This window comes from Astatotilapia calliptera, chromosome 2 (assembly GCF_964374335.1).
Source record: "Astatotilapia calliptera chromosome 2, fAstCal68.1, whole genome shotgun sequence".
NCBI classification, from domain to species: domain Eukaryota; kingdom Metazoa; phylum Chordata; class Actinopteri; order Cichliformes; family Cichlidae; genus Astatotilapia; species Astatotilapia calliptera.
Window position 1 is genome coordinate 25,476,601 of NC_137423.1, and position 15,971 is coordinate 25,492,571.

The window sequence follows — 15,971 nt, forward strand, 5'->3', positions numbered from 1 at the left end:
AGGACAGATAATCCAACAAACTACAAACTTATGCTAATATCATGGATAATATATTTAGCATAAAATATCTTAATCACTGCAGTGGTTTAGTATCAGTGCTATTGAGCCAAGTATACAACTGCAGTGTGACCGTCCATACATCAAGCTTAAAAAAAAAAGTTATTGATGTTCAGGTCTAATGGATAAGGTATTAGACACCAAATCTTTTTAAAATAAAAGGGTGTACAACTGGTCATTCACATGTCAATGACATAATACCACTGACAGGTAAGATTAAATACACTGATTAACTCCATGCACTCATGGAAAAGCTGATTACCAAGAGTTGTTTTACTGACATGAGGGAACACAATATTTAGTGACCGGTTTTAGAGTTATGGATAATGGGTGCAAGTTTGTTGTTGTTGTTTTTTTTTTAAACATTAAAAAAAGCAAGCTTTAGGGCAATGCTTAATTTTTTTTCTTAAACAAAAGAAATCCTTAGGTGGGGTTTACCAGTAAATTCACTTTCCACTGCTGATTATACCATCAGTAATGCACATCTCTGCATCTCAACCTGCTATGTAGCACATCTTTATGACTTATAGTGGCTTCACACTCCAAAGCTTATATTTCAGAACTGAGTGTGCACTCAAAAACAAACAACTTATCTAAATGAGGTAAATAAGTAACCCTCTGCATAATGTGACAACCATCCCTTTGCCTGGATGAGAGCCTTACACAGCTTGGTGCATGCCAAATTGAATGCAGTTTTTTGTATCCCCCTCATTCTCTAAATATGGGTCAGTCATAATGTAGCTTTCATAAAAATGTGTGTAATGTAATAGGCCATTTGCCTTACGGCAGACTACAATTGCGCAACCTGCGATGTCATACAAAACACAGCCAGAGACTGGTTGCTCTTTGCTATTCCTGCTACTGAACAGAGGACATTCTACATTTAAAGCATTTTTGTTCCATATGTTATAAAGAAACAAACATGTTTCAACTTCTCTCTCTAGTCTTTCCAGCTCTATTGATTTGCATATATATTGTTTGGCAAAGGCTCTAATCTAGAGCGGCCCACAGCACAGTTCAATACCTACTTCCTACCATGCATTTGAAGGTAAATGTCAACCATTTTTATTTAAAGGTGAAAGCCAAGAGGTCTACTGTGAACTGCTTACTGTTCAGCCGATTGTATTGATGTTGGCTTACAGGAATAATTTTCCTGAGAAGTGAGATAATACTTGACTGTGTGCTTTTGCCAATCATATTAACCAGGGATGGGATACATAAAAAAATAATTAAAAAGGTTAATGTAAAAATGACAAAATGCAATGTTGGCAGCTTCTACAAAGGCAGAAATCTTTAGCCAAAATGAAGAGTAACGTATGCAACTACTGTCGAGGCTGTTGCAAAACATGATTTATAATTCCCAGGTCCTAGTTAGAGCTGGGCTCTCTCTAGGTTTGAAGGCATACATCAACTTAGGTTGTGAACGCTTGTGTTGCAGCAGTTGATGTTTGTCGTTTTTTGGAAGGAACACACTAAAGAAAGTATGTGGAGGATAAACTGCTAGATTACACTGAATATCTCCTAATGTAGATTTTGAAATGGGAATTTATGGCAACTGGCTCCCTTTTAGAAAATGCGTAATGAGCAAGAAAGTTACTTTGCCCAGTGCTTAAAACTCTACCATAATGATGCCCATCAACTCAGTGCCAAGATGCTGTTCAGTGGCTTTACTACACTACTAGAATTCCTAATTTATGTATGACAAAAACATATTTTGCTGATAAATATTTTAGTACAACTAGACTGATGTAGGAGCTCAGTTCAACTGCAGATATGGAGACTTTGGAAGTAAAATATTCTAGTTAAAGTCATGATAGCAACAATTACCACAATGAACCCCAGCTTTAAAATAGACAGCATTTGGAGTTTACATTCTTTAAACATCATTTGTACAGTTTTTCTTTTGTGCTGCTGATAAGCGGTTTTTACAGATGCACCTTCTATTCTTAGATTGATATCATACAACATGTATATTCAAATGAAAATGAAAACTGTAAGCAAAAATTACTAAAAGAAATTTCTCCATAAAGTTCATAACAAATTTAAACCAAAACTACTTTGGTTTAAATGTAATTTTTTTTTTTTTTTTTTTTTAATTACACACACACCCCCCTTGTGTTTCTAAGTGTTACAAGCACAAATAGTAACCATGCATTAGCAAGGTCTAGTGCTCTAATGCCACATATGACACTCAGGCCTTCGGGTGCTACTTAAGGGGTTACTCCCCAGTGTTGTTGCCCACTCCCCCTTTCCTTCTGATGCTTCAATGGTTTCCCTGGTGAATATGCATGCTGCTTGTCCTGGCTAGTCTAACATATCCAGCTATACTCATGGCAATATGCCCATAGACAGAAGTCACTTTCAAATGTCATATGATGCTCTACACAGGCATTAGAGGAACGGAAGGAAAGACCACTAATGAGCCTGGCTGAATGTTCTGTTAGTTTCTTGCCTATCGAGTCCATTACTTTGCTTTTCTCCTTGCATCTTGAATTTTTTTTTTTTTAACCATGTATTGCATTCTCGTCTGTTAGTGGAAGGTTATGGACTCAAAACTAGATTTTAAAGATTACTCACGTGACTACTATGACAGCCTGAAACAGTTTCATAATGATCTAAATATATTTTTTGTTTCTCATACTCCACCAGTGTGTGAATGCGAGAGTGAATGAATAGTGGCATTGTAAAGCGCTTTGGGTGCATTGAAAAGCGCTATATAAATCCAATCCATTATTATATAATAAAGAAAGAGCAATTTTGATGTCTTTGGCCACATAGCAATTTTTTATTATTTTTCATTTTAGGGGGAAAAGGATCCAGGATCTGCAATAGAGCTCCTTAAATATTAAGTTTAATAATTATAATTTCTTTATTTAATGTTTGTGTGCGAGAGTGTGACCAACATCAGACTGAATTGACCAAAGACCTTTAAAGAAGCCTTTTAAAGGGACAATAATGCTATAGTCTTATCACAAGTTTTATCTCAGAGAACAGAAACAATAAAAATTAAATATGCAATACTAATGGGATAGAGTTGAAGCATTTGAGTGTTATGATCTGGGGGTGGGTCAGGTTCTGACTGCAAATGCACTGGAGAGAGAGAGGAAGGGGAAGGGAAAACAAAAAAAACAAACAAAAACAAAACACACAAACAAAAAGAAAAACATACAATACCTCAATCAGTTTGTTGGCATGCTCACGGAACACCTGAGCATATTCCTTAACTTCTTTCTCATTGCCATTCTTAGCAGCTTCAATGAGGACCAGGAGGGGAACATTAGTCTCCAGGAAAGAGTCGGAGACATGGTCCATCACAGCTTTGCGCAGCTGTGAAATAAGATGATTTTTTGAAAAAGCGTTAGAATGCCCTTGGTGCATATCCTTTACATACAGACTGATGTCTACCACAGCTTTTTTGAACTACAGATTACATCCTGACATTATGAGAGACAAGAGTCTGAGGTTTGCTGGTAAACTTCAAAAGGCTGAAGTAAAGAAAAAAAATATTTGATTTGTTTTTTTCCAATAAAAGTTCACTGAGCGCAAACACAGTTTAAAGTTGAAGACCTAGTGGAAAGAGGGAAAAGGAAGTTCACAAAAAAAAAAGTACCTGTCTGCGAAGGTCTCTAGTCTTCTTTGTCATTCTATCAATGGCAGTGTTCAGAGCATCGCTTCTGTCCTTTCTTCCCGCCTGAAACATGGAAAAAAGTAGTAATTAGTGAGTAGAATAACGGTGACCAGCTCATGTGTCAAAAATCCTGAAAAGTCTTGGGATCAGATCAAATTAAATCAATATCAAAACCTAAAATATTAAACAGTCTTGAGTAAATAAAAAGGCAAAATGACAAAAATATTCATATCTGTAAATCATCCCTTGCATCTTTTCATTTTTAAACCAACAGGGTAGTTATACAATTTATACTTTAACGTCACCCAAACTCTTCTAGAGCAGACTTGGGTCACCCTGTAGGTGTTACTCTGAAATGAAATGTAATTTTCAACAAGCTTGAGCTATTCTGCTTCGTGGAGCTAATGTTTGGAGATACCAAGTCCAGTTCATTTCTGAAGCCTCCAGTTATTGTTCATTTTGTTCTCCAATAAACAATGACATCCTCCACCGACTCACAGCAAGTAATGCTATAAAGACCTACGCACAACATTAAAAGTAGTCTGGTAACAGCCAACGTTTCTAAATCCAATGGGCTGTCAAACTTGAAACTGTTGTAAATCATTTTATATTTGTCACATTTGTGATTCTAATTTGATTCAGGGTTAATAATATTACAAGTGCTCATTTTGTTTCATTATTCCCCCTCACTAATTTTTATTACAATGCTGCCCAAGTCCTTTGGTCATTTTGTATTAGAATAAGCCATTTATCTTCAAGCTTTAAAGGCCAACATTAGCTCCCAACTGTGGAAACTATTGAGAACAAAGTAAGGACTGGATTGGCTATCATAAGGTGACGTAAGTAGAGGTGACTTGTTGCTACACAAGCACTGACCAACTTTGGGAAAGTCATAAAGGCCCAAAATCATATCAGTCTTATACATTTAAACCTATGCATCCATTTCTCGTTTAAATAAGTTCTTAGTTGTATCCACACAAGTACTCAGGGGCTGCCTTGCAGTGAACACATTCGTAACTACTGAGTAGTTTTAGTAGAGAGATGTTTGATCACATTCTGCAAAGTACAAAAGAAAAACACTGAAAACTTTTAGAAACGCTTGAGAAGATAAAGTGAGAAAGAGTGAAAATTCCCAGATAGTGGAGAGCCATAAAATTAGAGCAAAATTAGATGGACAGGAAAGGTCTGAGTAAAGGCAAAGGACCAGTTGGACTCTGGGCTCTTCTTTTCCTTTATAATGCTTAAATCAACTGCAACGTAACACCATGGATGGCGGTAGCATTGACCTACCCCATCCCCCACTGCCTTATGCCCGTTGGGGGCTTGTGCACACAGTTAGGGGCCATGGAGCTCCACAGCACTAATCCCCTGTGATTTTGTGCTGGCTGGATACAGTGCTGTGGTAGTGCTTTAGCCTGCTTTGCCCCAACACTTTCAATCCTATTTCATTCATGCCTAGCCTATATTTCATTTCCACGCCAAGGGGTTCTAAAGCACTTCTTCAGGTGCTCATTATGGAAGCAGTTTCTCTGTAGAATCTTTTATGATAGCCAGGTGAGTATATCCATCTCCTTTAGGACAGATTTAGGAACATCCCGTTCAACAAAAACCCACTAGTGTTTCAATGTAAGCAAGAGTCTGCTCTAAGAGTCAAATAATATGCAGTCAATATTATTGCTTTTCAACAATTCAACATTATTGCTTTTCAAAGTTCATCTTAGTTGGATTAGTTATAAGTTATACATTTATTGAACTTTAAGTACAAATTAAGTATAATTTAATGTTTTCCCCCTTTTAAAATTTACGTTTGCAACACGCCAAATTGCCACTAAGCAGACGACACACAGACAGATGGAACATTCCTGTAAGGTCTTAGTATTTTTACATGTTTTCTCCCATTTTGAGGATGCAGGCTAAAATAGATGTGGAAAAATACAGCAACATGCAGGACAAATGACCTGCAAATTCACCGCCAGATAATGACGGGGCTTACTTTTTCTGTGTTCCAACTTAAATTGTGAAAAAACAGAAAATATGGAATTCACCATCACCAATCAGTGATCAGTGTGCATTGTTACGTGCTTTCATTAAATAACAATGTTTAAAATCCAGATCAGATAAATTTAAGGAGACTGGGGCCGAAGAACCAACTTTGAGCAGGATACCATCTGTTCTTCATACCATTTCTGCTAAGTAGTCTGCCTGATTGCAATTTAATTTGATGCATATACCCCAAAACGCACCTCAACCAAACATTAAATAATGAAGAACTATAGGGACAAGGGATTAAGGAATTTCTCATCACCACGGTTCATTTCACACCTCGACTTTTCAGCTACCTCAGTTTTTCTACCAAAAGGGATGAACAGCAAAACAACAATAAACAAATAATAATAATTTTTTTTATTTTTTATTTTTAAAAAGGGGGATTCAAAAAAAAATTTATTAAAAAAAAACCTCTGAAATGCAAACATTTTTCCAACAGAAAATAAAAAAAATAAAAAAATAATCACAAAATAGCTTAAGGTCAAGTAGATACATGTTAGCATTAGTAAATTTCAAATCCTTTTAATGCATCACATGAATAACCCAGTATTTTTCCTTGACCTTTACATTTTAAAAGCTAGCCTAACTTAACTTCAAAGGAGCTGGCAATTGATCACATGCCTGTCCTCAAAAGTTAAAGAACTGCAACCAGGATATGTAAATTTGACACCCTATGTTAGCACTGATGTAGTAAAATCTGTTTTGCTGCGTTCTCTCTTTTTATTTTTTTTAAGGTTTATGTCCTGTGTATACATTTATACATACAGTCTGCAGAACAGCAGCAATGCGAGACTGAGATTTACAGCTGTGGTTAATTTCAACAGCATGCTGCCGCAACACGTTCAAGATATCAATATTCTGAAGGTGACGAGCCAGTGGGAGGGAAGGGAAATGCAAGAGGGAGGTGGAGGAAGACTAAGGTGCACAAGCACTGTGTATGAGGCAGAGAGCAAGTGACTGAGCAGGAGAGTGAGAGGGTGTTTGTGTGTGTGTGTGTGTGGGAGAGAAAAAGAGAGAGAGAAACAGTAGTGATGATCGACGCCAGGCTGCCACCACTCTGTAGCAGTGAGTGGCTGCAACAAAAAAGCACAGAATAACATCCCTGACTCCCTGCTCTGCTTTTTTCTCTCTCTCCCTGCGTCTCAGCTAGCAGACGAGGGCTCCGCTCACAGCTCTGCAGAGGCTATGCTGAGACTGAGCCGGCGTCAGAAGCAAGATCTCTGGCTGCCATCAACAAGTTAGGGTTGGAGGACCACGGCAATGAAAGAGAAGCGCTTGATCTTCAATTAACGGTCTGAGCTGACACCATTGCGGAGGAAAGGAAACAAAAGGGTAAAAAAAAGAAAAAGAAGAAAAAGGGAGAGGGGGGGGTCTGATCACTGGAGTCGCTCTGGATGCAACTGATCAACTTAAAAAAAATAATAATTTCTTCAAGGATTCGTGGGCTTGAAGAAAAAGACTCACTCTTCTATGAGCCTGGATTTTAAAGGACTAACAAAATAAAAGGAATAAACATCTAGTCGGGACATGGAATTTCATATTTTGTTTGAATTGGGTGGGTTCAGAATTGCTTTATTTCCCAAGAGGCTGATTCCTTTTGTGCTTAATCAAAAGGGCTTTTTCCCTTTGGATTTTTCTTCCATCTGGTTGCTCCAAGAGTCTGCGGAAAAGGACAGTTGAATGCAGCCTCCGATGTGCACAAAAGAATGGGTAAGTTAGCCCCTTTATATGACAGGTCTGGACATGAATAGGGAATACAAGTAAGAGTGAGGGAGGCTGAAGACTAAAAGCTCTTCTGCCTAGTCTATTTACTGCAATGGTCCTTCATGTTTCCTCCTTCAGACAGAAGAGTTGGGAAGACATACATTTTTAACATTTGAATCTTCTAGAAGATCTCATAAGTGATGAAAAAAAGATTTTTTTTTAAATTATTATTTTTTCCTGAACAGATAACAGATCTATGTTTTTTTCCTCCCCTAGGGAAAAAAAGAAGCATAGAGCACTTAATAAAAAAAAATAAAAATAAAAAAAAAGAATGACGATATTAAGAAAATTATGCTCGAATGAATAGCACAAAATGTGGACCAAAACAGGCTTAATATAAATGGTAAGGGAGAGGAGAGAAAAAAAAAAAAAAAAAAAGGTCTGCCTTATGTATGCAGCTGATCATTAGAAGCCTTGCTGAGAAAATGACATCTCCATTAAACCGAATCTCAAGGGTATCATGTTTACATACACTGTTAAAGTTGCCAATGTAAAATACCTTAGCAGCTATATGTAAGGACAAGACAGAGCGTACACAAAAAAGCATAACTGCCAGCATGAATTAGTAATAAGTACTCTGCAGAGATTAGCTTTCCCGCCCCACAGTTCATTTTCTTGTCTTTGAACCCACCCAGGTTTCCATTCAAGGTGGCCATTGGTGGGACCTGCACCAGCGGCTCTGTCTGTGATCAGCATGCTCCTAGCGTGCCTGCTGTCTCCTGCGTTGTGCACAACCTGCCCTCAAAAATGCCGCTGTGAGGACCTGCAGTTTTACTGCGACACCCAGGGGCTTAAGGCACCCCCAGATGGTGTGGACAAGGGAGCCCTGGGGCTGTCATTACGACACAATAGTATCACTGAGCTCAGTCCTGATCAATTCTATGGTTTCAGCCAGCTCACTTGGCTACATCTAGACCACAACCAGATTACCACAGTACAAGAGGATGCCTTTCAAGGGCTCTATAAACTGAAGGACCTCAATTTGAGCTCCAATCGTATCACCAAGTTGCCCAACACAACCTTCATCCACCTCATCAATCTTCAGATACTGGACCTGTCCTTCAATCAGATGACTGCTTTGGAGCCAGAACTGTTTCACGGACTGAGGAAGCTCCAGATACTCCACCTCCGCTCTAATTTACTTCGCACCACACCTGTTCGGGCATTTTGGGACTGCCGTAGCCTGGAATATCTGGGCCTAAGCAGCAACCGTCTCCGAAGCCTGGCACGAAATGGATTTGCTGGGCTCATCAAGCTTAAAGAGCTCCACTTGGAGCACAATCAACTGACCAAGATAAACTTGGCCCATTTCCCTCGCCTTGTTGCCCTTCAATTTCTATACCTGCAATGGAATAAGATCAGCAACGTAACATGTGGCATGGAATGGATCTGGACCACGCTGGAGAAGCTGGACCTCACAGGAAATGAAATTCGTGTCCTGACCCCTGATGTATTTCAAACGCTGCCAAATTTAAAAGTTTTGCTGCTGGATAACAACAAACTGAGCAGCCTGGATCCCCAAGTCTTGGATATGTGGCAGTCTTTGGGTATGATTGGGCTGTCCAGCAACCTTTGGGAATGTACCAAAAGGATTTGCTCTCTTGCCACTTGGCTAAGCACCTTTAAGGGAAGGTGGGAGCATTCTATCCTCTGCCACAGTCCTGAATATGCCCAAGGTGAGGAGATACTAGATGCCGTTTATGGATTCCAACTTTGTCAGAATTTTTCAGTACCAGTCGTTCAGACCATTAGTACAACAACAGACGCTACTACAGCTGCAGAGATCACAAGCTCCTTGTTTGGAATTATGCAGCCGACCCCCACACCGGACTATGCAGAGGATTTTGGGAGCTTTACCACAGTCACTACCACAACAATCATAACACAAACATCACGCACTGCTCAAGCTACTACTGCTCCATTGGAAGAGGCAGCTGTAACAGATGACTTCGCAACTGCAGACAACACTGTTATGACTCAAAGGGTTATCATGGGAACTATGGCCCTTCTTTTTTCATTCTTTTTCATCATTTTTGTTGTCTATATCTCACGGAAGTGCTGCCCTCCTACCCTGCGCCGGATACGCCACTGTTCGGCTATTCAGAACCGCAGACAGATGAGGACCCAGCAACGACAGCCTATGGCAGACCTAGCTACGCAGGTACCCTATAATGAGTATGAGCCCAGCCATGAAGAAGGGGCACTCGTAATCATCAACGGCTACGGGCAGTGCAAGTGTCAGCAGCTGCCTTACAAAGAGTGTGAAGTATGAACTCTTATTTATTCCTAGAGCATATGGTTTGTCATTTGACCATTTCAGATGATACAGGGTTTGATTTTTTTTTCCCAGTTTATGTAAAAAGCATAATTTCTACAAGTGAGATTTGAGAATATGTGAGAATGCTACAATGGCAGAGGTTGGGCAGTTACAGGACGTTGTAGAGATAGTCACAAATTTATTTTTATATGAATGCAAGGTTGTTCATATCAGGCAGGGGCAATCATTTTAAAGAAGAAAATTGTAAACTGTGAGATCTGTCTCCACCACTGTCTCTATATTCTGCAGCACAGAGAAACTACTTTGCCAAGTGGCCCTCTGCTAACAGAATACATTAAGGGAAGATGTGATTTATGTATTTTCTTTTAAAAAGTAAATATTTGAAATGCTGTTTCTAACTACACCATAGGCAGTCCAAGCCAAACATTCAATCACTGGGGCAAATGAACAGAACCAATTATCAGAACATTTTGTTTTGTAGCTTTGTTTTGAGAGAACTATAATACATTAAAGGGCACTAAGACCAAACTCAAATTATGAATTATAACTGTAAAGTAAATGTCATTATTGTTATGTTATGAATAAAGAAATCATCTGTTACGGATAGAAGAATCCTGAAATTCTATTGAGTAATCACTTATGACATTACGTTTAGCAAATCTGACATGGTTCCACGGTTTCCCACCAAGAATACATTTGGGTTGCCAAATTCAAATAACAGAAAACAAAAAGAAGAAGAAGAAGAAGAGAGGCTGTATTTAGTAAGAATGAGATTGTTTTATTTCTAAAAAAAATAAATAAATTTGGATTTCCTCCAAAGAAACATTTCTGTGTGGAAATGCAACTGAAAGTGTGGACTGAGAATGGAGAATTTATGTTCAATTATATAAATTGGAAAAATTACCTCTTTAATCAGACGTTACCCCCGTAAATGAAAAGCTGTTTTGCAGCTGACTCAAGTTAATGGATGTTTTAGCTCCCACCCACGAGGGCTCAACACCACAAATAAATTCTCAATCTGTGGGACAGACTGAACAACTGTGATTAACTTCCAACACACTACACTGCTTAGAAGGAAAAAAAAAAAAAAAAACTCATGGATGTCAGCCTCACCCTAGACATGGAAAATGATCTACAATGATCTGTACATGGATTCTCCATTTTCAACTGCCATACAAACTGTGACCATAATATTTCCAACAGCTTTAGGTGTTGATTACAATTAACTGATGAGCTATATTATACCAGGATCAATATACAGACAAGCTAGAGTGAGGGTAGCAAGTGACAAACTGTAACAAACAGCTCAAATGCCAGACAGGAGCGCATTTTATTCTGAATACAAAACCCCAGTAGCCTGTGCTCTTTACTGCTTACACACTAATAAGTCCTGACAGGCTCAAGATTGAACCAATTAAAGCAAGGCAAAATGAACTTAATATTCTATCACCCACACCAGTGATCTAGAAACATTTAGTCATGCTACCACTGAAAAATAATACAGTATATTAATCCTTGTGACCAAAAATCATGTGCGAATATATTTTTTTTAAGGTTTTGTTCTTGTTAGCGAAAAATGAATTTCAGGTCCTAGGTTAGCACTCGAACGTGTCAAGTTAAACTGCGGTCAATACCCTGAGAGCAAATGGAGATCCAGTGATAAGCAAACAGCAAGCCTGGGTCAGGACACATTTGTATGCAGCAGGGGGAGGATGTGCATTAGCATCAGACTAAAGCTGCTGCAGTAGCTTCGCACTTCTTTGTGTTCAATTTAGTAGTGGGGGTAGGGTGAAAGAGTGGGGCTGAGAGGAATAGATAGGACGATGAAGACAGAGTTTAACAATGGGGTTATGTCTTTTTCTTAACAATTCCGAGCATCCTTTTGGGCAAGTAAAAGTAGTAGAGAATGGAATGACAGAATGACAGCACCTTAGGCATGAAATGTACACTGACCAGAGTAGCAGCAACTTCACAGCTAATCAAGTGTTGAGCAGTCCAATGTTTGAACACTGTAAAATTCAAGTACTCAGCGATTTTACGATATTCTTATCAATTCCTAGGACTAGTATTTTAACTCGTGTTTACTAAAGTCTGCAATTAGTGATGACAAGATGCAGCACTTTTAAGTGAGATGCCTGGTTTTCAACAATTAGGGTGAAGTTCATTGGCTGATGCCCCCTATAGGTAAGGAGGAGGTACCATTTGTGGCTTTGTCTTTATATTGAGCTTGTCAAAATTTGGCTTCACACTCAAATGAATGCTTGCGTGTCAACATGTCTCAGCACATGCTCATAGGATGCCTAAAACAAGAAAGTGCTTTTGTAAACCAAAAATTGTTACACTTCATGTCTGAATTGAATGAAAGCATTGCATACACTGATCAGTCAAGCACCTCCATTTTCTAATTTAAGTTGTTTCCAGCTTAGCACTGCTTTAACTATTGCCCTTCTAATCTGTCTTGCATGTTCAAGAGTCAAAATTCAGTTGAATATTTCCTAATCTCATTCAGCAAACTTTATGGGGAGACTTTGTTTTTGATAACACCAAGTATGGGGATGTATATGGAATTCCTATAAAGTTCTGTCCATCATTAGACATTTCACTGTTTAATACTACAGTTGTACCAAGTGACTGAAAATCCACAAATTTGTAGAAATATGCATCCCTTTGCACTTTGGCTCTTTGTAATCTGTTTTTGTTTCCTCTTGTCATCCTCTAGCCCTTGTTCCCACCCTGCCTAAAAAAAAAAAATAATATAAAAAAAAAAAAAGAAAAAAAAAATGGAAAATAGGGAGAAAAAAAAAAAAGAAAAAAAAAAAGCAGCACCAATCCCCTCTCTAACCCAACCTCTTTGTGCAAAATGAATGCTTTTCTCTTCCCATTTTCCTTTTGTATTGTAATATGTACAATTTCATATCTGTATAGTGGATAAGCTGTGCCAAACTGAAGAAAAAAAAAAACATTGTCCCCTCAAAACATATATTTTTTAAATAAAATGATTATAATTTACAAGGTGTTTGCCAACTGATGGATGCTCACAACTTGGTTTGGTCTGTAATTGCACTTTAGTACAGTGTATAAATCATGATACTGCAAAACTCTGAACATCAACAAAGTGAAATTCAACACTTGTTGACATTCAAGAAGGATAGTTTAAATATTTATGATTTTAAAAATTCAATTTTTTTTGCTATGAGGATTCATGTTTATGGGTACATTCAAAAGTTAATTAATTTTTACTTTACCACAAGCTATAGGTTGTTGTTTAATAGAAGAGCAAATAGTGAAAAATCTACAAACTAACACTGCAATGAATAACCAGTAATTAAGCTATTAAAGCATTTCCAGTCTTATGTAAGACTGAATTGTTGAGAATATTAACTGCACCAAATTCGTGATTTTGCATCGACACTGGTCCTATGTGATTAAATGCCCAAAATTAAATGACCGATATACAAGCACTGCAGTTACAGATAATGATCATCAGATAACACCAGTAACATCCAGCATTGTCCATTTTTCTTGGATGTCAGAGCAAAAAACTAGAGATTAAACTTTGGAATTAGAAACTCTGTGACAATGTGATATTTACTTACATGGAGAAAATCAAAACCAAAACCACAAATTAAGACTTCACATTTCGTGTGGGCTAATAGATTATAGGCAACATTAATGGCATGGGTGTTTCCTTTTTCTTAGTTTTTACAAGTGACATTTATAAACAGTACTGTCTTTGAGTCTAGTTTCAGATTCAACTTTCAGATGAAAAAAAAAAAAAAGTAGTAGATATAATTCATCAACGCAAAAAAAAAAGTCTTAAGCTTCTATGTGCAAAATATAAAAGAAAAAAAATATCAAAGTGAAACATTCACACAAGACAGTAAAGCAATTTACATAAAAACTAAAACAACAGAAAAGACTTCGTTTTATCATTTCAGTGTCCATATTTTTTTTCTACAGTTGTATAACACTCCAGTAAATACAGTTATTGGCTATCTAACCTCTGGATTTTCGAGCCACTCTCTAAATCTCTGCTTAGTGCAAGTATTACTGCCACTGCAAACAACAAATCCAATATTGTTTTGATTTTAGACAGACTGAGTACTTGAATCCAGACAACTTCCACATTTTTGGATGATTAAACAGAGTACAAACTTAACTCTACCATGTTTGTTCTCACTCACTGACTGCTCTAAAACAGCTAACTGAAAACAAAATAATATCAAAATAAACACCTGACAGGTATTTGTTCAAGAAACTTTCCATAATTTACATATTTCTAATCATATTTTTAGTGCGCACTTGTGTTATATTAAGTAGAAATTATAAAGGCACAGAAACTTGTTAAGCCATTTTCTTCATGTAACTATTTCATCTGAGGATTGAAACAAAAAAAAAAAAAAAAAAAAAAAAACACCACACCCCTCTAACCTATGATCTTACATTTGTCAGAAGGTTCAGATAATAAATAACTACAAGAGCCACTTCAATTTTACCTGCTCTTTTCTGATGAGGTCTACAAAAAGCAAGCTTCCGTAATTAACCTGGAGGGTGTACCCAAGTGAGCAAGGCACAAAACTGACGAGTCTGACAGCACGGCTTCGGCAGTGTGGTTCAAGGACTCAGAACCCATGTATGTTTCAGGTACTCATTATAAGACCTCCAATAAATCTAGAAAATGCTTACTAGGAGAGACACATTGATCAGGACTCTCATCAGCATATAACCCCTAATGTATCTATTGCTTAAATTTAAAGCCATTCTCCAAGGATATCACTGGTGAGTCCTAGCACAAACAATTGAGAATTACAAACCAATAGACATGCTTGAATATTTAGCCTAATAAATTAAAATCTAATTCAAACTTAGAACAGCACTTTTATTCACAAAAACCTATGGCCGTCATGTTACCATATTACAAAATATTCCAGACCCAGCAAGTCTGCCACTGCTGTCTCATAACCAGAGAGAAATGGTCCAACATCAGGCCTGCTTTAAGTAAACAGCAAAAATTCCAACTCGAGCCTAATCAAACCATGTTTTCTACAAAACAAACACCAACGTTGCTTACACCACTTAAACCATCTGGTACTTAACTGAGGGATAAGCTTTGTTTTCTGAAAGGTACCTAAGCCCTTAGTTTTAAAGCTATAACTTTTTCTGTATGCAATATACATGTTCTTCGCAGTCTGTTTAGGTTTTAGATTCAACTATAGTTCCAAGATACAGGAACTCAAAGACAATGGCCTTTCCTGGCTAATAACTGGATTCCACATTCTCAGTTGAATCCATTTTAAGATGTGCCACTTTGGCTCTGAGGCAGCCACCTCTCTACGTAGACGGACACCAGTCCTTCTCAATCTCAACAGTAAAGGAATATTAGTGTTATATTTGAAAGTGTTTGAAACTTAGAACAAGGAAAGAAATGAAGGCTTCTTAGTTTGATCTTGTCACTTAACAGTGTATTCACAGTGTTGTAACTGTAAAAAAAAAGAAAAAAGAAAAGAAAATGCAGTATTGAAAGAAAACATTTAAACTGATGTACATTCAATGAAAATGTTATGGTGCTAAATATGAGTCTACCTTAAGGACAACTACCATCAGAAGGACCATCTGCATGCTTAAGCTGTTGCATCGGTATTTTTCCAGTATATTACACTTATAAATTGTTTCCTCAGCTCTCAAGTGACCAAGAAAGGGACACGGCAAAAGGTCAAAAGTTGACACAGAAATTTGTAATCTGAATTAATACAAATATATTAATATACAGACAAAGCTTGCCACAGCTGCCAGCAAATTATTTAAAACAAGCCGTCTAATGCAGTTCACAACACACCCTGTTAAAGAAAGGGTGTACCTCATTTACCTGACAGCAAAGCTAATCAAAAAGCTTGGAATTCACCAGCAAAAGATCACCCCATCAATGAAATGTAGCCTGAAGGGCTTTTACTGATAGACCAGTGTTTTATGGAGGCTGTAAATACAGAAAAACCTTTGGGACTCTAAAGCTTTCCCCGTTACATTGTGTGGAGTGCAATTTGTTTTAATTATCCATTGAGATTACAAATAGACAAAGTTAAAATAAAATAAATAAAATCAAAAACCCTGTCACTCTCCCACCCCAATATTTTTGGTAAAAACAGTTTATAATAATCACAACCTCTGGGTACAATATCAAACACAATCTTTGTTTGTTTC

General features: G+C 37.6%; 2 protein-coding genes across 2 annotated transcripts in view; one reads left to right on the top strand and one right to left on the bottom strand.

The window, feature by feature from the left end:
- ctnna1 (catenin (cadherin-associated protein), alpha 1) overlaps positions 1 to 15,971 on the bottom strand; it is a 77,380-nt gene that overhangs the window by 34,376 nt on the left and 27,033 nt on the right. The window contains exons 8-9 of the mRNA XM_026189554.2: positions 3,668 to 3,748; positions 3,232 to 3,384 (exon numbers count right to left, since the gene is read on the bottom strand). Of these exons, the coding sequence (XP_026045339.1) occupies positions 3,232 to 3,384; positions 3,668 to 3,748 (234 nt within the window). The remainder of the gene's footprint in view (positions 1 to 3,231; positions 3,385 to 3,667; positions 3,749 to 15,971) is intronic.
- On the top strand, positions 7,225 to 10,377 carry lrrtm2 (leucine rich repeat transmembrane neuronal 2). Its single transcript, XM_026189569.2, has 2 exons — positions 7,225 to 7,441; positions 8,131 to 10,377. The coding sequence occupies exons 1-2, from the start codon at positions 7,438 to 7,440 to the stop codon at positions 9,765 to 9,767; spliced, it is 1,641 nt and encodes a 546-aa protein (XP_026045354.1). The 5' UTR covers positions 7,225 to 7,437; the 3' UTR covers positions 9,768 to 10,377.